This window comes from Delphinus delphis, chromosome 18 (assembly GCF_949987515.2).
Source record: "Delphinus delphis chromosome 18, mDelDel1.2, whole genome shotgun sequence".
NCBI lineage: Eukaryota > Metazoa > Chordata > Mammalia > Artiodactyla > Delphinidae > Delphinus > Delphinus delphis.
This window is the reverse complement of record NC_082700.1, coordinates 63,927,634-63,951,728: the sequence shown is the minus strand read 5'-3', so window position 1 is coordinate 63,951,728 and position 24,095 is coordinate 63,927,634. Positions and strand designations below refer to the sequence as shown.

General features: G+C 46.1%; 1 protein-coding gene and 1 non-coding gene across 4 annotated transcripts in view; one reads left to right on the top strand and one right to left on the bottom strand.

The window, feature by feature from the left end:
- Positions 1-4,954: 4,954 nt before the first annotated feature.
- Positions 4,955-24,095, top strand: part of LOC132413649 (ATP binding cassette subfamily C member 4 (PEL blood group)) — a 215,017-nt gene continuing 195,876 nt past the window's right edge. The window contains exon 1 of one of the 3 annotated variants that reach the window (XM_059995730.2): positions 4,955-5,539. In XM_059995730.2, coding sequence (XP_059851713.1) covers positions 5,466-5,539 — 74 coding nt within the window. In that variant the 5' untranslated portion in view covers positions 4,955-5,465. Of the gene's footprint in view, positions 5,540-19,963; positions 20,271-24,095 lie in introns of those variants that run through there. The other 2 variants (XM_059995734.2, XM_059995732.1) reach the window with 2 other exon arrangements.
- TRNAK-CUU (transfer RNA lysine (anticodon CUU)) lies at positions 21,080-21,152 on the bottom strand. Its single transcript has one exon. It is a non-coding gene; the product is annotated as a tRNA-Lys (tRNA).

Genomic DNA, 24,095 nt, shown 5'->3' with positions numbered 1-24,095 from the left:
CTCTCTTTAAAATACTGCTTTTCCGAAGTCACCAAAACCCTCCACTTTGCCAAATCCAATTGTTACTCTTCAGTCTTCAACTTTCTAGCCTCTCACAAGCATAGGTTCCAGCTTTTCCTGCACTTCTGTGACCACATTTTCTCCCACTTCTGTCTCCTTTGGCTTCTCTCTCTCTCTCTCTCTTTCCCTTTGTTTCCATACATCTTAGTTCTTTAAGGAAAATTCTAAGTAAATATAGGAAAATCAGTATTTTATATAATCGGGGTTATATACACATTTAAAAAATAAAATTTGGCGATATTTTTAGCATTCTTAAAATACTTCACATTAAAAGAAGAGGGAAAATTTACTAACCATTTAGAGACACTTATAAACCATTAGCAAACCAAATCGCCTTGTGATAACATTCGCTTCTCCAGCTGTCATTCTTTAGGCAAGTTCAGTTTCACAGAAGACAACTGAGGCCAAAAGGCATATAAGTTGCCAAAATTATATGTACAAACTCATTATTCCTAGCAGAGAGCCTCAGATCCTTACTTTGAAGCCTATTCAGTATTACTTTACAAGCTGGTTTAAAAGCATTTAAGGCGGGGGTGGGGGGCGCTTCCCTGGTGGCACAGTGGTTAAGAATCTGGCTGCCAATGCAGGAGACATGGGTTCGAGCCCTGGTCCTGGAAGATCCCACATGCCACGGAGCAACTAAGCCCGTCCGTACATCACAACTACTGAGCCAGCGTTCTAGAGCCTGTGAGCCACAACTACTGAGCCCATGTGCCAACAACAAATGAAGCCTGCGCGCCTAGAGCCTGTGCTCCACAACAAGAGAAGCCACTGCGGTGAGAAGCCCGCGCACCGCAATGAAGAGGAGCCCCCACTTGTCACAGCTAGAGAAAGCCCATGCACAGCAATGAAGACCTAACTCAGCCAAAAAAAAAAAAAAAAAAAAAAAAAAAAAGGCATTTAAAAGTAAAATAGTATTAAAAAAAGTTAGAGAAGAAATAAAAATGTAGAAAAAATAGACGTGAATTTTTTAAAGTTTAAACTTTTTGTTTTTTTGTTGTTATTCAATATATACACATAGATCAGTAAACCCCTATACCTATGTTTCATTAGGCCCAAGAGTATTGCACCAAATGACACAATACCACATGCTGGTAACTGTAAGGTCGGATCTTAACAAACGGCACCACGAAACAGGAAAGCTTCAAGTGAGCTTTATTAGGGAGCGCTCCCGGGCGAGGTTCACCGGTCCGAGAGAAAGGGGGCCAGAGAAGTCGCACCCGGGCGAGGGTTGGGCAAGATTTTATAGGGGAAGAAGGGAAAGGGGTGTGGTGAATCTGGGAGGGTGCAGGGTATTCCTTATTTGGTGGTCTTTTCGGGTATCCTGGGGGACCGTTAGTCCCGCCCCTCGAAAGGCGGGAAGGCTGGGCTGGGTTCAAAGTCCCCAGGTCAGTTCCTGGAACTGCGTGGTCCAGAATGTCTCCAGGGCAGTTTCTGGAACTGGGTGGTCCGGAGAATTTCGGTCTGATGCAACCTGTGAATCCGATTGTGTTCCCCTGCCTCGGGCCAGTTGGCCTTACAGTAATGATACTAAATAATTAATAACGTTTGTCATTATGTTCTGCCCACTCTGAGAATGGAGGGCCATCAGCAATACATTTTAGAAAAATGCCCATCAAAAAAGTCAACATTTTTTGTTTTAATATTGAAACATAATGGAATTTATTTCCATTATTTCCATTACAATAAAAGCCTTCACCCAAAGGTGTGTCTCTGAGGATGGAAATTGCTAAATTGTAAGCTCTGTGAGGGTATGAAACTTACATTTCATTTAGATGCAATTTGCTACTTCTATACCTACAGCTTCCCTGAGAGTTCATATCTAAAAGGAATGAAGGGGGGGACTTCCCTAGGACTCTGAGCTCCCAATGCAGGTGGCCTGGGTTCATCCCTGGTCAGGGAACTAGATCCCACACGCATGCCGCAACAAACATCCTGTTGCTGCAACTAAGACCCGGCACAGCTAAAATAAATACCTAAATATTAAAATAAATAAATAAGTAAAAGGAATGAAGGGAAGTCTTTTCAGAAAACCAAAAAGAAATTCTAAAGTTTTTAATGTTCAGGAAGAGTGCTTCAGCTTTTTAACCCCTGAATGTTATATATCTATGAGTATCTAAAACAGATTAAACAATATGCAATACAAATTAATTTTATAAATCTATTTCTTACCTCAAATTCTATTTCTCTTAGTTTAATATATAATAAAATCTTTTTTAATGAAGAAAAAAATGGACCCGATGATGGTAATTTGCAAGGGATGGAAAGGAAATTATTATGATAACTTTGGTAGTGTTTATACATTATTTCTAAAAATTGACAGGAGAAAAGCTAAGTCTACCCTTCTAATTTTCTTGAGTTGAAGAAAGCTGTATCTCTATCAGATGCTATATAAGACTGAAATTCTCTAAGGGATCAATGGGGATATTTTATTAATACAGAATCGAATCTATAACTTAAAAAAAATCTATTTCCACTATTATAACATTTCACCTTTTGGATAAATAGTCTTCATCAGTGTCTTACCAGTGTTTCATAGATTTTTTTTCCCTTTTCTTTCCTCCTTCCTACCTTCCTTCCCTTCTTTCTCTCTTTTTTTTTTGCAGGGCAAGTACAGAGATTTCTCATATCTGCCCTGTCCCCGCACTCCATAGCCTCCCCACTACCAACATTCCTCCACCAGCGTGATACATTTGCTACAATTGATAAATCCACACTTACACATCCTAGTCACCCAAAGTCCATAGTTTACATTAGGGTTCACTCTTGGTGTTGTGCATTCTATGGTTTTGGAAAAATATATAATGACATTTCCATCATTATGGTATCATACAGAGTATTTCTATTGTCCAAAAATCCTCTGTGCTCTACCAGTTCATCCCTCACTCCCACCTCCACCCTCTGGCAGCCACTGATTTTTTATTGACTCCATAGTTTTGCGTTTTGTCATATAGTTAGCATTATACAGTATGCAGCCTTTTCAGGCTGGCTTCTTTCACTTAGTAGTAAGCATTAAGCTTCCTCCATGTCGTTTCATGGTTTGGTAGCTCATTTCTTTTTTGTGCTGAATAATATTCCATTGTCTGGATGGGTCAGTTTATCCATTCACCTACTGAAGGATGTCTTGGTTACTTCCAAATTTTGGCAGTTATGAATAAAGCTGCTATAGGCATTTCACAGATTCAAAAAAATTCCTTTCCCTTCCTTCAAAATTGAACATAAAATCAACCAGCTTACTTCCAATATGCATCCAAACCAGACTGAAGAGGTGCCTCCTTTGGTCTACTTCATACTCTCTCCATATTTGCATTAATTGCTTTATTGAATCAGCATACTGTTTTCTCCATCTTCCATGTATTTATTTTAAACAATGCAGGAAAATGCAATAAAACACCCAAATGGATCGACAAGTGCCATTACAATACAGAGATGGTGGTTTAATGGAAACTGAAAAAATTGACTCATGGGCAGAGATGGTTGGTTCATGCTCAGAAACTGCAAACTCCCAGATGGTTTTGGGAAGACATTTTTATAGGCAAAATTTGGGGTGAGGGCTGCAGGGTGTGTGAATTTCTTCAGATTGGTTGCTGTGAGGTAACAGGGCATTCCAGTAATCCTGTGCTCAGCCTGAAGTTACCGTCCTCCACCTGGGCGGGGGCTTTATTTCCAGCAGAAGAACTCAAAGATATTTTTATGTATATTCCTTGAGGAGGAACCAGGATCCTGCTTTAATCACTGCACTATAGTTTGATTGTTCCTCCTTTGTTTCTGCAGTCTCTTACTTCCACGATTAGCAACTATGTGAATCTGCTCTTTGCAACAGGGAGGTCTAGGAGGCTATTTATCCTGCAAATAAGAAAGGAGGGGACAAAGACAGGCTTTTGCGCCCAGAAGGACCCCACAGGGTTGTGCTTAGTTACAGATTTATTCATCTTGCATAACTGACGCTAAAAGCCGTTGTTTTTTTTAAAATTGAAGTATAGTTGATTCACAACCTTGTGTTAAAAGCCATTATTAATAACACCATTTTAGCCAAGGTACATGGGAAATTATCAAAGTGATCTTGTTATAAGCACCAAGAACTTTGATCTTCCCTCATTTAGGGTAGAAGGGATGAGAAACTGCTGAGCTGGTAAGATGGCCACACAAATAACTAAACACTTACGAGTGGGAGCCCAAGATTTTGTTCATTCAGTCCTACAGTCATTCATTCACTCAAGGTGCATTCTAGGTACTTTCCACACACACTGTCCATCCACCGGACCATGCTGGACTCTCGCTTGAGTCCAAATCAGAATTCATCATTTATTGATTTTAAGACCTTGGTCAAGTTCTGTCCTTAAGCCTCATCTTTTTCATCTGTGAAATAGGGATAATAATGCCTTCTTAAATAGGGCATTGTTAGAGTTAAAAGTGAGATCCGGTCCCCAGAAATTCGAAAAACCGTGTTTTGTAAACATATGTCACTGTTCTTCCACTAGGATCTGAGCACATGACGAAAGAAATCAGAAGGCAGTCTCTCTCTCCCCATATTCCCCTTTCCTCATCTAAGAGGGCAGCAAAAAGCTCACAGAGGTCTCTCGCACAGTGCAGCAATGTGAGATGCTAAAAGCCTGTCCCCAGTGGCAACATGCAGTCATCTTCCAAAATCATTTGAGTTCTAACCCTGTGTTACTTTTCTCTAGCTCTTGCAGCTCTACGAACATAATCTGTGCTAAGCCCTGCTGTTGTCTGTGGTCAAATGCTCGGCCGCAGGTAGGAGACCTTCCCCCAGGACTCCAGTTCGGTCAGGATGAGGGCAGGGGGCCCAGAGGGCCGACTGCTAACGCCTTCTGCCCGCTTTCTCCCGGCGTTTGGAAAGCGGCTGCCGAGGGGGCGTTTCTGAGCAGCAGGGGCGGGCAGATATGGCGCCTCCCCTCTCCACCTTCTGGGTGGGTGCCTGGGCTAGCAGCAAGAACTACGGCAGAGTTTGCAGCCAGGTGTTAGCACGTGGCCGCCTAGGCGCGGAGCCCGGTGTTCCCTGCGCTCGGCCTACCCGCCTCCATCCAAAGGCGCCGGCGGCCTTGCCTCACACCTTCGCCAGGCTCCCTACTGCGTCCGCGCGGCCAACCTTTTGTGCCGCCGCCCCCGCACGCGGCCTGTAGCTCTAGGCTCCCAGGGATCCGGCAGCAGCGCATTGCCGGCTTCCTCCAGGCGGCCCCGGGAGGCGGCGCGGCCTGGGAGGCGGGGACCCGGAGGGCCACAAGCGCTCGGCTCCCGGAAGCGAGTGGTTCTCTGGCTCCCGGAGCGCGGATCCGCGCGGCAGCCTGAGGTCCAGCATCCCAGCCGACGCCTCCAGGAGCAGCGGGAGCGGCGCCCACGCCGGAGCAGCGCCACCCCGGCCAGCGCCCGTCCTGGCCCGCAAGATGCTGCCGGTGTACCCGGAGGTGAAGCCCAACCCGCTGCAGGACGCGAACCTCTGCTCCCGCGTGTTGTTCTGGTGAGCGCCCCGCCTGAGCCGTGACACCCCTTTCCGCCGCGGGCCGGCGCCTGGCGCCTTTCAGGGGCAGAGGGCTGCGGCGAGCAAGCGCTTTCCGCCGGCGCCCAGGCCGCTGGGCTTCTTGCTGCTGGCAGGGCCGCCCCGCACTAGCCTCCTGGTACCCGCCTGCGCGCGGCGGCGGAGGAGAGGGCCGGCGATTGGGACCTGGCGGCGGCGGCGGCACCGGGTGTCCTTGCCTTTCCGCTCGCCGCCGCGCCGGCTTCCAGTTCCCGGGAGCGGCGGGAGCAGGAGGCGGGGAGGCTGAGACCCTAGGCTGCCCGCTGGGAACCGGCCGCCAGCGGGAGGAGGGACTGCACCCTCCCCAGCCCCCGACTCCACCACTGAACTGCACCCTTGTTTCTTTTTTTCGTAAGCAAGCAGCTTATGAACAGCTTCCTTTATGTGACTAGTGCCCTGGACCAGTCGCCGTCTTCCAATAATGTCCCCACCTTTCACCATATTCCGTATGTCTTATGTGACAGCAGCGTTCCAACTCCTCCGGGCTCCCTCTGTGTCTGTGACCCTGTCTCCCTCCCTCCCTCTCTCCGTGTGCGTCTCTCAGTGTCCTGGTACGTAGTTAAGGCAAATTTCTAGTGGATTAAAAAACCCTCTTAATTTGTATTTAATGAACGGGGACACTATTCGAGAACACGTTTTGCTTTTGCCTGGGACTCACAGCCACGACTGGAGTGTGTATTTGACCAGCCCTTTCCCTACTGGGAATCTTTCCACTTCCACCTTTGAGGACCACTCTGGGGGTGGGGTCCCTGAAGTCTGTGGGGTCTTACCCAGGTCTCTAGCCTTCAGAGAAGTGTTCTGTGGTCTTGGTGCAGGTGGTCTGCCCAGGAGTCCCATGGTCTTGAAACCACTGAAGAGTCCTTGAGTTGAGAGGAAACACCAATGAAAAATGGTTCAGAGAGAAGCTCTTTAACTGAAGTTTTCCATCTAGTAGCTGGGACTACTAACTTCAACCTTTGGGCTTTAGTCACACTTGCTTGATTGTTAGATCTTTTGTTTCAGGACCCTAACCCATTCATCTTTCCCATATATTCTATTTCCTGTTTTTAGTGGGACAGCCTAGGGGATCCCCCGGGGATGGGAGCTCCTATGCTTGTTTTGATGGTGGTGGTTTCAGTTTGTGTAGCTACGTCTCTTGGACATTTGGTGGCCTTTCAGGATCGAGAGGGTCCTAGAAGAAGAAACATGGGTGTGGTTACAGTAACTTCAGGCAGGGCAAGAAACTCTCCAAGCCCATTCTGTTGGTGGACTTTGAAAATGTATGCGAATGGAAATGGGAAGGTGAGGACTTCTCATTGATTTTGGTAGGCACCCATTTCCAGTTTTCCTGCTGGAGGGCAAGGACCTATTATCTCTTATTTTACAGCTGAAGGCACCGAAGCAGAGAGGTTGAATAAGTTGTCTACTATCACACAGCTAGTAAGTGGTGGAGAGGGGCCGTTAACCAGGCAGTCTGGCTTCTGAGCCTGTGTTCCCTGTGTATGTAACTGCAGTTCTGAGCTGCTTCTGTTTGTATACTCGTTGGTAAACGCACAGAGAAGGCGATTGCAAACACATCTTTGTTCTTGTCGGCAGGAGTTTCTCAAGGGAAGTTCTTAGCAGCTGCTGGAGGTCATGGTATGTGATACATCTCTATAACCAAGCTAAAGGGCGGCTGTTCTCAAAGTGTGGTTCTCAGCATCCTCATCGCCTGGGCATTTGTTAGAAATGCAAATTCCCCTGCACTCATTCTAGGCCAGTTCTGTAAAATTAGAAACTCTTGGGATGGGTGGGGTTTAAACAAGCACTCCAGGTGATTCTTTTTTTTTTAACATCTTTATTGGAGTATAATTGCTTTACAATGGTGTGTTAGTTTCTGCTTTATAACAAAGTGAATCAGCTATACACATACATATGTTCCCGTATCTCTTCCCTCTTGCGTAAGCGCTCCAGGTGATTCTGAGGGAAGGTTGATGCTGGCTACAGCTTTAAGTCACTTCTCCCACTGGCATTGTTACTTAAGTCTTAACTTTTAAAAAGGGGTCCAGGACTTCCCTGGCGGTCCAGTGGTTAAGACCCCACTTTTCCACTGCAAGGGGCACGGGTTTGATCCCTGGTCCAGGAACTAAGATCCCGTATGCCACGCGGCCAAAATAAGAAAGAAGGGGGGCGGGATCCAGACTTTGCGTAGTTAGTTGTTGACCATGATTGCCATCCTGTATTCAAAGTCTGAGGTACCTTAGTGATTTCCTTGTGTCCCCAACTTGGCTGTCACGGGAAAGCTGAAATGAGCCCAGCCAGGAAGTTCCGCCCAGAGAGAAGGCCTACCTTGTAGAGAAAAGTCAAGTTTTCATCTTCTCATTGGGTATGTGCTTCTTAAATTTCATCTGGGGTTTAGTGTTTCCACAGCACGGGCTGCGCACATAGGATCTAAGGAGTCATGCACTATGGCTATTGATAATTTTTGTGGATTTTAGGAAAGAATATATATTTTTCTATTTCTGTAAGAAATTTAAAACTATAGAGCAAGACGAAAAGAATAAGGGTGTGTTTCTGTTAGCCAAGCACACTTGCTGATATTTGGTCGTTTCTTAGTCTTTCCCCTAGAAATCTTTATGCACACCTCGTGCCCACATTCGTCTTTTCTATACAAGGAAATCGTTTTGAATCCTGAACCCTTCTTAATTTTCTATGGTTAACATTTACTTACGGCATTAAGTAAGCATGGTATTAAAACACGGTATTTAATTGCAGTTTATGCAGTCTTTCACTTTTGTCCAGCACAGTTACATTGCTAATTATGACGTGATGTGTATCCACGACCTTGTATTTTGGTGCATCTTTCCTTTTTCTATGTTCTCAGAAGTAAAATAACCAGTGAAAGGCTACATTGTTTTCCATCAGGTTTGGGCCAATTTGCCCTCTTAATAGCTGTTTGTGAGCTCATTTCATTGTCAGCTTTGAGTACGTGAATTACATTTTTCTAGGTCTAAAGTTAAAAATAATATCAAACTCGTTTTTTTTTGTTTGTTTGTTTTGTTTTTTTGGGCTGCGCCACGAGGCATGCGGGATCTTAGTTCCCAGACCAGTGATGGAACCCGGGCCCCCTGCATTGGAAGCGCGGAGTGTTAACCACTGGACCGCCAGGGAAGTCCCCCAGTATCAAACAGTTTTAATTTGAATTTATTTGATTTGCAGAAATGGAACCTTTTTTTGGTGTCTATTGACCATTTATTTGTACTTTTTTGAATTGTGTATTAATAGATTTTTTCCTATGAGGTATTTATATTTTTGAAATAACTTGTAATAGTGCTTATAATTTTCCAGATTTTCATTTCTCTTAATTTAGCTTAGAGGTTTTAAATTATATATCATTAAGTATATCAAGCTTTTCTTTTTGGTTTCTCCTGTTGCTTTTGTAATACCTTTTCTAAATCCCAGCATCATCTAAATCTCTGTAAGCATTTTACGTTACTTCTTGTTTCATTTCTAACAATAAAGCCAGCTAGAATTTCTCTTAGTGTTAGATATAAGATAGGCCCCATTTTTTCTGAAACAGCCCATCTTCCTATCATGGTTTATTGAATAATTCTTGCTCATCCCCATTATTGGAAATAAGTGGCATAAATTATGAACCGTGTCCAGTCTGCTGAGACTCTTCCTGGTCATGTTGCCACTGTCCTGCACAGCAGGCCTCTGGGGTGTGCTCTGTACTTCTCTCCCACCCTCGTCCCAGAGGCCTGCAGTTTGGGGGTTAGTGTGGGACCTGTCCCCAGAGACGAGGGTTGAGTAGGGTCTTTGGCCAGATGCACTTGGCCCATCAGGGAGTGGTTAAATTGTAGCTCCCCCGACGCTGACCACGTCTCAGCTGGTGAACTGTCACCTTGCAAAGGGAGTGCTGTGGTGGAAACTGCCCCTGGTGTCCAGACAGACTCTGGAGACTCTTGTCAGAGAAGCTGATGACATGAGGGGGGATGTGAACTGGCTGAGTGCTGAGATGTTTAGGGAGGTTGGTCCTGTCAGGCCCTCAGTAAATACTGATCGTGAATGCACAGAAATGTATAATTCCAAACTAAGATTCTTTGCACCATTTTCTCCAAATGCTGTAGATGCAGGCTGCGTGAGCTTCCCAGGGCTCTTTCTCCGGCTTTGGTTTGTTCCCCTTTCTTAGGTGTCTAGTTTGATTAGTTCTGGCAATTTTATACAATAACTCCAGCACCGTGGAAGATGAAGAACACCCTAAAGGTGTATTAAAATTTACTGCTAAGTCCTTACAGTGAAATGCACAGTGTAACAAATTTAAGTTTCCTTCCTATAGTATATTCTTGATTTTGGGGGTCTCTATAGTCCTCATCTGCTCAGCCTGAGAGGTATCAACTAGTGTCCATTCAGATGTGTCACGTGAATAATTTGCCTTTCTGAGTCTTCTAGGGGTCCCCCAATGTGTTGACTCCCTTCCCTTTGTTGATCTGAAACAGACTGTCAGGCATTTCTCCAGCAAATATGGGTTTATTTGGGATCAGCAGAGAGTTGCAATTCAGGGTCTGCAGCCATGGCGAGCCATGTGTACGTCTCCAAAGGGCAGGGGAAGGAGAACTCTTATAGAGGGGAAAAGAGAGTTGCGAGGGCTGTTGTCGTAAGCAGAGTCCATGGCTTTTCTTTCTCCTTTTTAAAAAAAATAAATTTATTTCTTTTGGCTGCGTTGGGTCTTTGTTGCTGTGCGCGGGCTTTCTCTAGTTGCGGTGAGCGGGGGCTACTCTTCATTGCGGCGTGCGGGCTTCTCATTGCGGTGGCTTCCCTTGTTGCGGAGCACGGGCTCTAGGCGCGTGGGCTTCAGTGGTTGCAGCACGTGGGCTCAGTAGTTGTGGCTCGTGGGCTCTAGAGCACAGGTTCAGTAGTTGTGGCACACGGGCTTAGTTGCTCCACGGCCTGTGGGATCTTCCTGGACCAGGGCTCGAACCTGTGTCCCCTGTGTTGGCAGGCGGATTCTTAACCACTGTGCCACCAGGAAGCCCCATGGCTTTTCATTGGCTGAGTCCTTGGCAGGAAAGAAGAGGAGTCTGTCTGCTTGCCTTTGGGCTCTGATATTTTTGCAGGCGTGAGAGCTCCCCCTCCTGGTCTCCCAACTATTTAATTGAGGTTTCTGTTTGTTAATTTTTTTACCCTTCCCTGTCTGTCTCCCAGGCTATGTCTGCTATGTGGGGTGTGGAACACCTTCATCCTAAATCTTGCCTGTAACTTTTTGATGGATCCAGGGAACCCTGTCCCTCTTACCATGAGGCAGTTTCCATGGGTTTCCTCTTTGTGTGAGATAAGCCCTTGTAAGAGTTTTCTGTGTTCTGTGTCCACCATGGATAAAATGAAGGTGAATACCTGTAATGCAGTGGGAAGGTCTGGACTTAGGTTTGGATGGACTCAGGTCTTATCTTCGGCCCTGCACTTCTATGTAGCTACGTGCAAGGGAATCTCAGCCTCCCCTGGCTTACAATTGGGAGGCTGGAGATAATCCTAGTGCAACTGACCCAGTCCAGAGTTATGGCCTCAGCTTGTTGGGGCCAGGGGATGCCTGAAGACAGGAAGGTAGCTTTTAGGTCCGTTCAAAGATTATTCCTTTAAAGATCTCTTTATGTTAGGTAAATACCTAGGGATAACTGAAAATGGCAGGGGGTAAACTGAATACTTCCTTCAGATGTTAAGTCATGTTTTCCCATTTTCAGCAGTATTTTCTGATGTGCTGTTAAAAATGCAGATGCAGGGCTCTTTCCCTCCCTGCCTCAAGGTATTCAGATTCTGGTAGGTGTGGAAGGGACCTGCATTTTAAGTTTATTCACAGCACTTACATGCAATTAGTCCTCAGAGATGGAACCATTTAGATAACAACACACATAACCACTAACACCTATTGAATGCTTCCTCTGGGCTCAGAATCTTACTCATTGTTTTTACTTTGTTCAAAATTTTATTTATTTATTTTTGGCTGCGTTGGGTCTTGTCGCTGCCCGCTGGCTTTCTCTAGTTGCGGTAGTTGCGGCGAGGTTGCGGCCAGCGGGGGCTGCTCTTCCTTTCAGTATGTGGGCTTCTCATTGTGGTGGCTTCTCTTATTGCAGAGCCCGGGCTCTAGGCACATGAACTTCAGTAGCTGTGGCGCAGGCTCAGTAGTTGTGGCGCACGGGCTTAGTTGCACCGTGGCACGTGGCATCTTCCCGGACCAGGGATCGAACCTGCGTCCCCTGCATTGGCAGGTGGATTCTTAACCACCGTGCCACTAGGGCAGTCCCTGTTTTTAGTGTCTCATTTAACCCTCAGACATTCCTATGAGTCAGTGCGGCAGGCATCCTGTGAATGAGGAAATCTAGGTCCAGAGAGGAGCCTCATAGCTGGGAGGTCTGAAGGCCCCAGCTGGGACTCCACCCACATCCTCAGCACACCCAGGAGGCTGGCAGTACTCACTGTTCTGTCTGCCTGGCTTTAGCTCCCACAGGTTGGGTGAATAATAAATGAATATGCTGACAGTTAAAACTTACGTTAGTGACTGAATATGCTCTTTACATAGGCATGCATCTGGAGCATGTTTTCCTACGTTCTGTTTGTTATGCTGCTGCCCGAATTGCTGAGTGGGTTGTTGGCATCCTTATTCCTCCAGTTCTGAAGGCATCAACCTGTCAGTTCCCCTCGACTTCTTCAACCTCATCTGCTGACATCAGATCCTGTTGATTCAACTTTAGACATGCCTTTGGAGTCATTCGTTCATTCAGCAACTGTTTCCTGAGTGTAGATGTGTGGAATTCACAGGAAAGGGGACCACAAAGATGCCACCCTCCTGGAACTTGTGTCCCTCCCCGCCCCTGTTCCGTCCTCACCTAACAGTCTTGGCTTCACGTCTTCCCAACGGGTCTTCCTGCTACCATCCTTTCCCCTAAAACAAATCCATGCCGTCCCCCTGCTTAAAAATCTCTCCTTCCTCCTGCTCTCAAGAGTAATTCTTTAGCATGGCCTTCAAGGATCCTTCAGAATCTCCTTTCTGAGCCTCATCTTTCATCATTTCTTACACAGCTGGACTTGTCTGATGAGTTGAGGCCCATCTTATAGCTGTCCTGCCTTTGCAGGGCCATCAGAGCCAGGCCTGGGGTCCTGCCTGGTGAAAGGCAGCTGCCGCTGAGTGAGCCGTTGCGTTACCGGGGCTGTGGGAATAGATGCGGGATAGCAGGCCGATGCCCATGTTGTTTTCCCAGCACCATTGCCAGAGGCTCATTTATACAACACTGAGTCCTCATCCAGGTCGGGTACAGTGGAGCAATGCCCCATCTGAAGCCAGATTGCCTGGGTATAGATCTGACCTCTGCAACTTCCCTGACCATCCTACGCACCTCACAGGGTGTGGAGAGCATTAAATGAACCAAACACTGGTGAAACACTTAGAACAGTGTCGGGCAGATAGCGAGCAGTAAATACATATTAAAAGGTAGCCGTGCCACCTTCTTGTTAGCAGGTGTAAGCTAACGTTTTCGTTTGGAAATTGACATGGTCTATTTCCCAGATGGGTGTGTGCTGCAGGAGGGGATGAAGAAGGTGTGCACTGATTGATGCAGGGTTTTGAGGAGCGGTTGGACGGAGAAGAAGGGGACTCATCCCAGGCAGGAGACGGGCACACGCAGGACACAGAATTCTGCAGAAGGTAGTATGTCCTGAGAATAGAAAGAAGTGTGTGGATGCCCCTCTCTCCTGTCTGGCGGTGTTTGTGGTTCTTCAAGGCCACACCCCTCCCCTGTTTCATCCCTGCTGGCTTGCAGACTTCTCTGATCCTTTCTCCTCGTCCTGTACTCCTGACGGACGTCTGTAGCCCGTCTGTGGTTTCTGACGTCGCTCCTCATTCCATTTCCTGGTTTCATGGCCACTTCTGTGCTGATCTCTTCATGTGGCTAGTCCCCACCTGGTCTTTTCCCAAAACCAGCTCCTGTCTGCCCTCCTTGCAGTGTTATGAGATCAGGGTTGGAAGGGAGAGAGCTTCTAGTCCATACTGGATACAGGAATCTCTTCCAGACATTGTGCAATGGGGAAATTTACTGCTCTTGTGTCTTCATATTAAAATGACAGAGTGTGGTCTATTGAGCCAGTTTTCTTTCTTTCTTTCTGTGTCTCCTTTTATGTTTTTTGGTCAACACAGGAATTTGACTCCCCATCTTCATATGGGGGCCTTCTGGTATTCAGAGATGGGCTTTACGGACCCATTAAATCTTTAAAGAGAACTGTCTCCAGTTTCCATGCTGCCTTTTTTTAAAAAATTAATTAATTTATTTTTGGCTGCGATGGGTCTACGTTGCCGCGCGCAGGCTTTCTCTAGTTGTGGCGAGTGGGGTCTACTCTTCGTTGCGGTGCGCGGGCTTCTCATTGTGGTGGCTTGTTGCGGAGCACGGGCTCTAGGCGCGCGGGCTTCAGTAGTTGTGACTCACGGGCTTCAGTAGTTGTGGCTCGTGGGCTCCAGAGCGTAGGCTCAGTAGTTTTGGCGCATGGACTTAGTTGATCCGCAGCATGTGGGATCTTCCCGGACCAGGGCTCGAACCCATGTCTCCTGCATTGGCAGGCGCATTCTTAACCACTGTGCCACCAGGGAAGCCCCCATGCTGCCTTTTTTTTTTTTTTTTTTTTGTGGTACGCGGGCCTCTCACTGTTGTGGCCTCTTCCATTGCGGAGCACAGGCTCCGGACGCGCAGGCTCAGCCGCCATGGCTCACGGGCCCAGCCGCTCCGCGGCATGTGGGATCTTCCTGGACCGGGGCATGAACCTGCGTCCCCTGCATCGGCAGGTGGACTCTCAACCACTGCGCCACCAGGGAAGCCCCTTAAAATTTTTTTTTTTTTTTTCCATGCTGCCTTGTTAAGTGGCAAGGTTTTCAGGCCCTCTTCCATCTGGTTGAACTGAATGCTCTTTAGTAAGGTTTCTTTTAAAAATAAATTTATTTATTTATTTATCTATCTTTGGCTGCACTGGGTCTTCGTTGCTGCGCGCGGGCTTTCTCTGGTTGCGGCGAGCGGGGGGCTGCTCTTTGTTGTGGTGCGCGGGCTTCTCATTGTGGTGGCGTCTCTTGTTGTGGGGCATGAGCTCTAGGTGTGCGGGCTTCACTAGTTGTGGCACGTGGGCTCAGTAGTTGTGACTCATGGGCTCCAGAGTGCAGGCTCAGTAGTTGTGGCACACGGGCTTAGATGCTCCACCGCATGTGGGATCTTCCCAGACCAGGGCTCGAACCCGTGCCCCCTGCATTGGCAGACGGATTCTTAACCACTGAGCAACCAGGGAAGCCCCTGAATGCTCTTTAGTATCAACATCTTTATTCTCATGTGGCATCTGGAACTGGACAGGTTTGAACTGATCAGAGGTAGTGTTTTAACTAATTACTTAGACAATTTAACAAATAATTTGCGTGCTTGATGTGTTCCAGGTTATGTTCTAGACCACGTGTTGGCAAACTGTGACCCACAGGTCAAATCCAGCCTACTGTCTGCTTTTGTAAATGAAGTTTTATTGAAACACAGCTCTGCTCATTCATGAGCATGAATGTTGCAACAGATGCGAAGTTGCAACAGAGACTGTGACCTGCAAAGCCTAAAATGTTTATGATCTAGCTCTTTACAGAAAATGTTTGCTGCCCTGTCCTAGATGTTTGGGATGTAGTAGTGAGCAAAAGAGGTAACAGTCCCTGCCTTCATGTAATTTAAGCTCTAGCAAAGGTGAATAAGTAACCTATAGTATGTTAGATGGTTATGAGTGCTGAGAAGAGAGAATAAGAAGACGGGGAAAGGAATCGGGAGTGTGTGTGGGGAAGGGAGGTGACAGTTTTAGGGGGGCCAGGGGGAGCTTCACAGAGAAGAAAACACTCCAGAGAGATGACCTGGAGCAGGTGATGGAGTGAGCTGTGCACATTCAGGGGGAAGGACAAGTGTAAGACAAGAGATGATGGGGACTCTGTTGGCCATGGGAGGACTTGGGCTTCACTCTGCGTGGATGGAGTCTACTGAACAGTTTTGGGAAGAGGTGTGACATGATCTGCTCAGGATTTAGTACGATCACTTCTGGCAGCTGTACTGGAAGTCGACTAAGGAAGGTTATGGGCAGAAATGGGGACCCTGGCAGGAGATTTCACAGTAGTTCAGGCCAGAGATGATAGTGGCTTTGACCGGGATGGAAGGAGTGGCAGTGGTGAGTAGCTGGGTTCAGGGAAGAGCTTATTTAAAGGTGGAGCTGTGGGGGAGGGGGTTGGCTTTGATGGTGGAACTTGAGAGGAAGTGACTTTCAAGGTTATCTCTGGATTTGGCCTGAGCACCTGCAAGGATGGAGTCACCATTAAATGAAATGCGGAAGCCTGCAAGAGGAATGGGTTGGAGAAGACCAGGAGTTTGGTCTTGACCGAGTTAAGTTTGAGATGCCTGGTACACGTGGGAGAGGTTGAGCAGGTCATGAGTCGAGGGCTCAGAGAAGTCTGAGCTGGAGATAAGATTTGGGCGTCATCAGCAACGCATGCAGTTGAGGTGTATTGGACCCATGGTCAACTGACTTCACAGTGCATCCCCATACAAACTTCTCTTTTATCTGGTTTTAAGTTCATTTATTTTGTTGATATCAGAGTTCAACGTCTCATTGTTGCCTGTAGAAAGTGCTTTGAAAACTTTTGTTGTCTTTACTTGAGAAAGGACAGGTCCTGGGACTGTCCTCCAGGTTATGGCCAATCTGCCAATGAACACCGTGGGCAGTGGGTGAACTTGACACAGGTATCAGGAGAGGTCGGGAGTTCAGAGGTCTCTTATCTACTGGGTAGTTGTTCTGAAACCCTACAAAGAGAAGACTTGAGGCTAGTTTGACATGATTTCCTCTTAATGATTGCATGCTGGCTCTTGGTGCTGCCTTTCCTAAATATACTTGGAAATTACCTTCTTCAAACAATTGTTGGCATGTATTATCTGTTAAACTTGCTAGCTCTTAATTTTATCTTAAGTTCCTGCTATTGAGTGTACCGCAGTTTCTCAGCCCTCAGTATGATTGAATCACCTGGGCAGCCCTAAAATTTGAATGCCTGGTCCCTCCCGTTAGGCCAATTTGAATCATCATCTCAGGGCATGGAACCCAGGTATCAATATTTTTAAAAGGTTCCCTACAAGTTTCTGATGGACAGTGAAGACCAAGAACCCCTGATTAAAAACAGTTTCCAAAGGTCAGACATTCTTCTGTGCAAATTTTCGTTTCTGTGGCTGGGGGTTCTGGTCTGCCCTCACCTGCACCCCCTTTTCTAAGTTCCTCTCAAAGCAGGAGAACAACTGGCTTGTTCATCCCCGTGGGGACTCAGCAGGGTGTTGTGGAGGAAGAGAGCTTCCTCTGTGTGGGGATCTTAGATAGACTTGGTCCTTGGGTCCTTGTAGTAAACGCTTGTTGAACCTGGTTTTGTCCTCATCTTACCAAAGCAGGACATTGAGGAGCTCAGAGTTGAGCCAGGATGACAAATTCCAGAGAGTGAGCTATGGCATCTGTGTCGCTGTGTTTATTCCCTCACCCTGGGCAGACAGGAATGCCTGGATTGATTGAGCCTACAAGGGTAATTGAGTGGAAATCTCACACTTGTCAGCAAAAAGCTCGTGAGCGTAAAATTGCTACCCAATAAATTCCTTTTATTTGCAGACCCTTATTGGTGTGTTTTGTTGGTCAGGATGTGACTGAGATTAGATGATAAACCCAGTTGGCTACTTCTTTTAACTTCTATTGAAGGAATTCTTCAACTAGGCAGTGTGCACTCTTTTCTCTCTCTGTAAATATAGAAAGGTGTCTGTCCTGTTTTTTTTGGCTGCATTGGGTCTTCATTGCTGCGCGCAGGCTTTCTCTAGCTGCCGCGAGCGGGGGCTGCTCTTTGTTGTGGTGCCCGGGCTTCTCACTGTTGTGGGTTCTCTTGTTGCGGAGCACGGGCTCTCGGTGCGTGGGCTTCAGTAGTTGTGGCACGTGGGTTCAGTAGTTGTGGCACATGAGTTCAGTAGTTGTGGCACATGGGGTCAGTAGTTGTGGCTTGCGGGCTCTAGAGCACAGGCTCAGTAGTTGTGGCGCATGGGCTTAGTTGCTCCACGGCATGTGGGATCTTCCCCGGGCCCGGGTTAGAACCCGTGTCCCCTGCATTGGCAGGCAGATTCTTAACCACTGCATCACCAGAGAAGTCCTATCATGTCTTTTTATTACTTTAAATGATCAAGTGTTATTTAAGTCTTTATTCATTTGTGACTTAAAAAAGAAAAAAACTATATTGTTAGCTCTTCAAGGGCAGAAACTAGTGTCTTTGGCATCTCTCAGTGCCTAGCTGAGCATCTTGCCCTTAATAGGTTTATTCAGTGATTGTAAATTACTTTAGTCTTAATCTGAGTTTTTCTAACTTGGAGTTGCTGACACCTCCGTCTTAGATGGGAGCAAGCTGAGTATAAGGAGAGGGCATCAGACTGGAGCCAGGGGTCCTAGTCTGGGATCTTACTAGCTGTGTGACCTTAGCAAAACACTTAACCACTCTGGGCTTTGGTGCCCTCTTCTAGCAGCTGGCAGAATTAAACCTACTCACAATGTGTTCTAAAAATTAGATTTTAGATTTAGTACAATGAACGAATATAGTTCCATATACTTATTTTTCTCCCCCACTTCCAATCAGGCAGGGCAAGGCAGCAGGGAAGTAATGTGGGAAGTAGTGCAGTGTATAATATCCATCTCTGATGAATGGAGAAGTGACCCGTTAGTAACTGTCCCACAGAAATTAAGATATATGAAAAAAAGCAACAAAGGGGAATGTAAATTATACTCAGAACTGGGCTGCTGTCTGTGGAAGCACTTTGAAAATTATAAGGTGGTGTTGCTACGTCTGCCAGGAGTCTTCTGGAAAGCAGTTTCTCAGCAGAGCAGTGTGGCCAGGACTGCCCAAGTCAACTTCTGGCAGCTTCCCTCTTTCATTAACAGCGCCAGTGCCTTGATCTTGGACTTCTAGCTGGCAAAGCTGTGAGAGAATAAATTTCTCTTGTCTAAGTCACCCTGTGTGTGGTACTTTGGTAGCCTGAGCACGTGAGCAACTCCCATTTCCCATGGAGGGCTTGGTTGGAATTAGTGCCACTGGTCATTGATCAGAGCTGCTTTGTATTGTGGTAGTTTGTCCCGTTAGACTGGACTCACCAAGGATTCTGACCTCACAAGCCTTACCCTCTATTCCATCTGCTTATTATAGACCTGCCCTCACATATTTTTTTGAGTTGAATTCAGGTATAATTCCTAAGCCTTCAGACATACATGTAGCTAATCTTCATAAACCCTTTGAGTGCTGTACTTGGGAGGGGAGAGTGCATTCTGCCCCTGGACAGGCAGGCTGGGCATTGCAAGTATAATTTATTGCTCTAGAAATTAGATTGCTCATTGTTGCTGTTAGTTCCCCCAGCACGAGGTGGGGACATCTTTGGCATAAGGCTATCCAGTGTAAGCTCTTCTGTTCTTTTGGGCTATGAGGTAACTCAGACTCATGCTCTAAACTTTCTCTTTTTCATCTACATGAAATTTTCCCCAATAATTTTGCTTTGGGGAAAACCCCATACAAGACCGTAGTGTATCTGATATTAATAGTCGAAAAAAGATGGCTCTATTGTTCTCGGGCAAACTCAAAATCCTTTCTTCTCCCCCCTTAGAATATGATATAGTCCTAGTTTTTCGGTCAACAAATATTTTAAAGAGTAGTCCCTTTGAGCAAGCCAAATTAGGATTCCTCTTCTCCCTCCCTCCTCCCTCCCTTCCTCTCTTGAGTGGATTTTGGTCATCTCTGCTAGGAGCCACTCAGAAAGTAAATTGAAGTCTTTTGAAGGGAAATTCCAGCCCCTTCATGGGGAGGGATTCCTATAAGGGGGAGACACATTTTCTAAGAAACCCTTTCCAGGAAGGATGAGGTGCAGCAGGAAGGAATCCCACAGAGCAGCCAACTCAAACACAGAAAGGGAATTAGCTGCCTTTGATTTCTGGGAACTGGCCGTTTTATTTAGGGCAGAGCAAAGTGAGTAACGAGCAGCTACCGCTGAATGCCCGAGTTGTGCAAAAGGTGGTCTATGCGGTGGGGGAGGGCTGTGTTGGAGAGATTGAACTCAGCCTGCAAACTGCAGGTGAACTCGAGGCCGGCTGAGCCAGCTGACCCTCTGGGAAAGTCTGATGACTCTGAGAAGCTGGTGACAGGCGAACAGGGGAGGCCCAGGCAGGTTGAAGAAAACGCTGCGCAGGGTCACGCAGACAGAGCCGCTGTGGTTTAAGCCACTGTGCGGTTTCCTGCGTCTCACATGTTTAGGCTAAGTTCCTGGCAAGGATTTCAAGGCCCTAAGAGGTGCACATGAGCACCGCTGCAGCGCCCCGTGTGCGGAAGGACCCGCGGCGCCGAGCGTGGTGGAGACCGTGGACCTGAGTGAGGCCGCTGAGTCCTGCCTTCCGGGGGGCAGGAAGCACGCAGTGCCGCCGCTGGCCTGAGGTCTTACTCCACGCTTCCGGACGCTTCTGTGCTCCCTCCCTCGGGCCTCTTTCTGCCTCCTGGTCCTGCCTTCTCCGGTGTTCTCTGCTTTATTTTTCTCTCTGCTCCCCTCCCCTCCGTCCTCAGAAAGTTGGCCCCGTCTACTGAGCTCCACGGAAATCCATGTGCAGTGACGCTGGGTGATCTTTGAAGGTGGGGACTGCGAGTTACCAGGGTACCTCGCCCCGCGCGCCTCCATCCCCCTCTCAGCTGCCCTCGCTCTCCGAAGCAAGAGGCAGTGTCTCCTCGCATCCTCTGCACAGCCACTCTGAGCGCTCCAGGACCCGCGGGGGCTTTGCGGAATACTTTCCAACCTTAAGCAAATTCCGGTAATGCCAGGTGCAATGCTACCGCAACCGTGGTTAACGTTTGTAAAAGCCCGGCCAAGGGCAGCCGCGTTCTTTGCCTCCAGCTGAGGAAACCGAGGCGCGGAGAGGTTAAACAATTTTGTGCCCAAAGCAACACAACTTTGTAAATGGGGAGGGGTTGGTATTGTCTCAGTTTCAGATGTTGCAAGTCCGGTGCCAGAGGTCCTTGGAAGGCAGAGGAGGAAGACTTACACTGAGCTTCGGGAGCTGCTGTGATCTCAGACTAGAACTAGGTGGTGCTTGGAAAACTACATTTTATCTCAGTTTGTGCAGAAATTCCCTTTTTTTAAATCCCTTAAGAAGTGCACCTCCAAAAGCATATCGCACTACAAATGATGGCTTCGTGGCTAGGTTTAGCAGTCTGGTGTTTATGTCCGAGTCCCATCTTTATTTCTGAAGTATCACCTGATTCCCGATGGACTTCTGCATTTGGCTTGATTGTAGACAAAAGGGTTTGTGTTCTTCATATCCTGCTGTTCTGACAGGCCACGATCCTAGTGTTGTTGTGCTTGCATTTTTTATTTTGTTTTTGTTTTAAATTTTGTTTATTTATTTTATTTTTTTGGCCGGGCGACACAGCTTCTGGGATATTAGTTCCCTGACCAGGGATTGAACCCAGGCCCTCGGCAGTAAGAGTGCAGAGTCTTAACCACTGGACCGCCAGGGAATTCCTGCATCTTTTTATTTTGGAAGGGAATGATTTGGTCTAGAAGCCTCCCTCCTGCTCTTCCACCCCAAAAAGGGGAAATAAACATACCTTGATTTGATACGAAATCAGATTAATAGTAAAATTTTTGATTGCCTGGGGTTGTAGAGCTGTTCTAAGTTTTTTTTTTTTTTTTTTGCGGTACGCGGGCCTGTCACTGTTGCGGCCTCTCCCGTTGCGGAGCACAGGCTTCGGACGCGCAGGCTCAGCGGCTATGGCTCATGGGCCTAGCTGCTCCGCAGCATGTGGGATCCTCCCGGACTGGGGCGCGAACCCCTGTCCCCTGCATCGGCAGGCGGGCTCTCAACCACTGCGCCACCAGGGAAGCCCTGTTCTAAGTATTTTTTTTGAATTTTATTTATTTATTTTATACAGCAGATTCTTATTAGTTACCTAATTTATACATAATAGTGTATATATGTCAATCCCAACCTCCCAATTTATCCTACCACCCCCGCTGCCCCACCCCACTTTCCCTTCTTGGTGTCCATGCGTTTGTTTTCTACATCTGTGTCTCTAGTTCTGCCTTGCAAACCAGTTCATCTGTACCATTTTTCTAGATGCCACATATATGCGTTAATATACAATATTTGTTTTTCTCTTTCTGACTTAGTTCACTCTGTGTGACAGACTCTAGATCCATCCACGTCTCTACAAGTGACCCAATTTTGTTCATTTTTTATGACAGAGTACTATTCCATTGTATATATGTACCACAAATTCTTTATCCGTTCGTCTGTCGGTGGGCATTTAGGCTGCTTGCATGACCTGGCTATTGTAAACAGTGCTTCAGTGAACATTGGGGTGCATGTGTCTTCTTGAATTGTGGTTTTCTCTGGGTATATGCCCAGTAGTGGGATTGCTGGGTCATATGGTAATTCTATTTTTAGTTTTTTAAGGAACCTCCATACTGTTCTCCATAGTGGCTGTATCAGTTTACATTCCCAAAAACAGTGCAGGAGGGTTCCCTTTTCTCCACACCCTCTCCAGCATTTGCTGTTTGTAGGTTTCCTGATGATGGCCATTCTGACTGGTGTGAGGTGATACCTCATTCTAGTTTTAGTTTGCATTTCTCTAATAATTAGAGATGTTGAGCAGCTTTTCATGTGCCTCTTGGCCATCTGTATGTCTTCTTTGGAGAAATGTCTATTTAGGTCTTCTGCCCATTTTTGGATTGGGTAGTTTGTTTTTTTAATATTGAGCTGCATGAGCCGTTTATATATTTTGGAGATTAATCCTTTGTCCGTTGATTAGTTTGCAAATATTTTCTCCCATTCTGAGGGTTGTCTTTTCATCTTGTTTAGGGTTTCCTTTGCTGTGCAAAAGTCTTTAAGTTTCATTAGGTCCTGTTTGTTTTTGTTTTATTTCCATTACTCTGCGAGGTGGGTCAAAAAAGATCTTGCTGTGATTTATGTCAAAGGACGTTCTTCCTATGTTTCCCTCTAAGACTTTTTAAAGTGTCTAGTCTTACATTTAGGTCTTCAATCCATTTTGAGTTTATTTTTGTGTATGGTGTTAGGGAGTGTTCGAATTTCATTCTTTTGCATGTAGCTGTCCAGTTTTCCCAGCACCACTTATTGAAGAGACTGTGTTTTCTCCATTGTATATTCTTGCCTCCTTTGTCATAGATTAGTTGACCATAGGTGCGTGGGTTTATCTCTGAACTTTCTATCTTGTTCCATTGATCTATGTTTCTGTTTTTCTGCTAGTACCATATTGTCTTGATTACTGTATCTTGGTAGTATAGACTGAAGTCAGGGAGTCTGATTCCTCCAGCTCCGTTTTTTTCCCTGAAGACTGCTTTGGCTATTCTCAGGGTCTTTTGTGTCTCCATACAAATTTTAAGATTTTTTGTTCTAGTTCTGTAAAGAATGCCATTGGTAGTTTGATAGAGATTGCATTGAATCTGTAGATTGCTTTCGGTAATGTAGTCATTTTCACAGTGTTGATTCTTCCAATCCAAGAGCATGGTATATCTCTTCATCTGTTGGTATCATCTTTAATTTCTTTCATCAGTGTCTTATAGTTTTCTGCATACAGGTCTTTTGTATCTTTAGGTAGGTGTATTCCTAGCTATTTTATTCTTTTTGTTGCATTGGTAAATGGGAGTGTTTCCTTAATTTCTCTTTCAGATTTTTCATCATTAGTGTATAGGAATGCAAGAGATTTCTGTGCATTAATTCTGTATCCTGCAACTTTACCAAATTCATTGATAAACTCTGGTAGTTTTCTGGTGGCATCTTTAGGATTCTCTATGTATAGTACCATGTCATCTGCAAACAGTGACAGTTTTACTTCTTTTCCAAGTTGTATTCCTTTTACTTCTTTTTCTTTGATTGTTGTGGCTAGGACTTTCAGAACTGTTGAATAATAGTGGTGAGAATGGACATCCTTGTCTTCTTTCTGATCTTAGAGGAAATGCTTTCAGCTTTCCACCATTGAGAATGATGTTGGTTGTGTGTTTGTCATATATGGCCTTTATTATGTTGAAGTAGGTTCCCTCTATGCCCACTTTCTGGAGAGTTTTTATCATAAATGCGTGTTGAAGTTTGTCGAAAGCTTTTTCTGAATCTATTGAGATGATCATATGGTTTTTCTTCTTCATTTTAATATGGTGTATCACATTGATTGATTTGTGTGTATTGAAGAATCCTTGCATCCCTGGGATAAATCTCACTTGATCATGGTGTATGATTCTTTTAATGTGTTGTTGGATTCTGTTTGCTAGTATTTGGTTTACGATTTTTGCATCTATGTTCATCAGTGATATTGGCCTCTAATTTTCTTTTTAATAGTATCTTTGTCTGGTTTTGGTATCAGGGTGATGGTGGCCTCATAGAATGAGTTTGGGAGTGTTCCTTCTTCTGCAATTTTTTGGAAGAGTTGGAGAAGGATGGGTGTTAA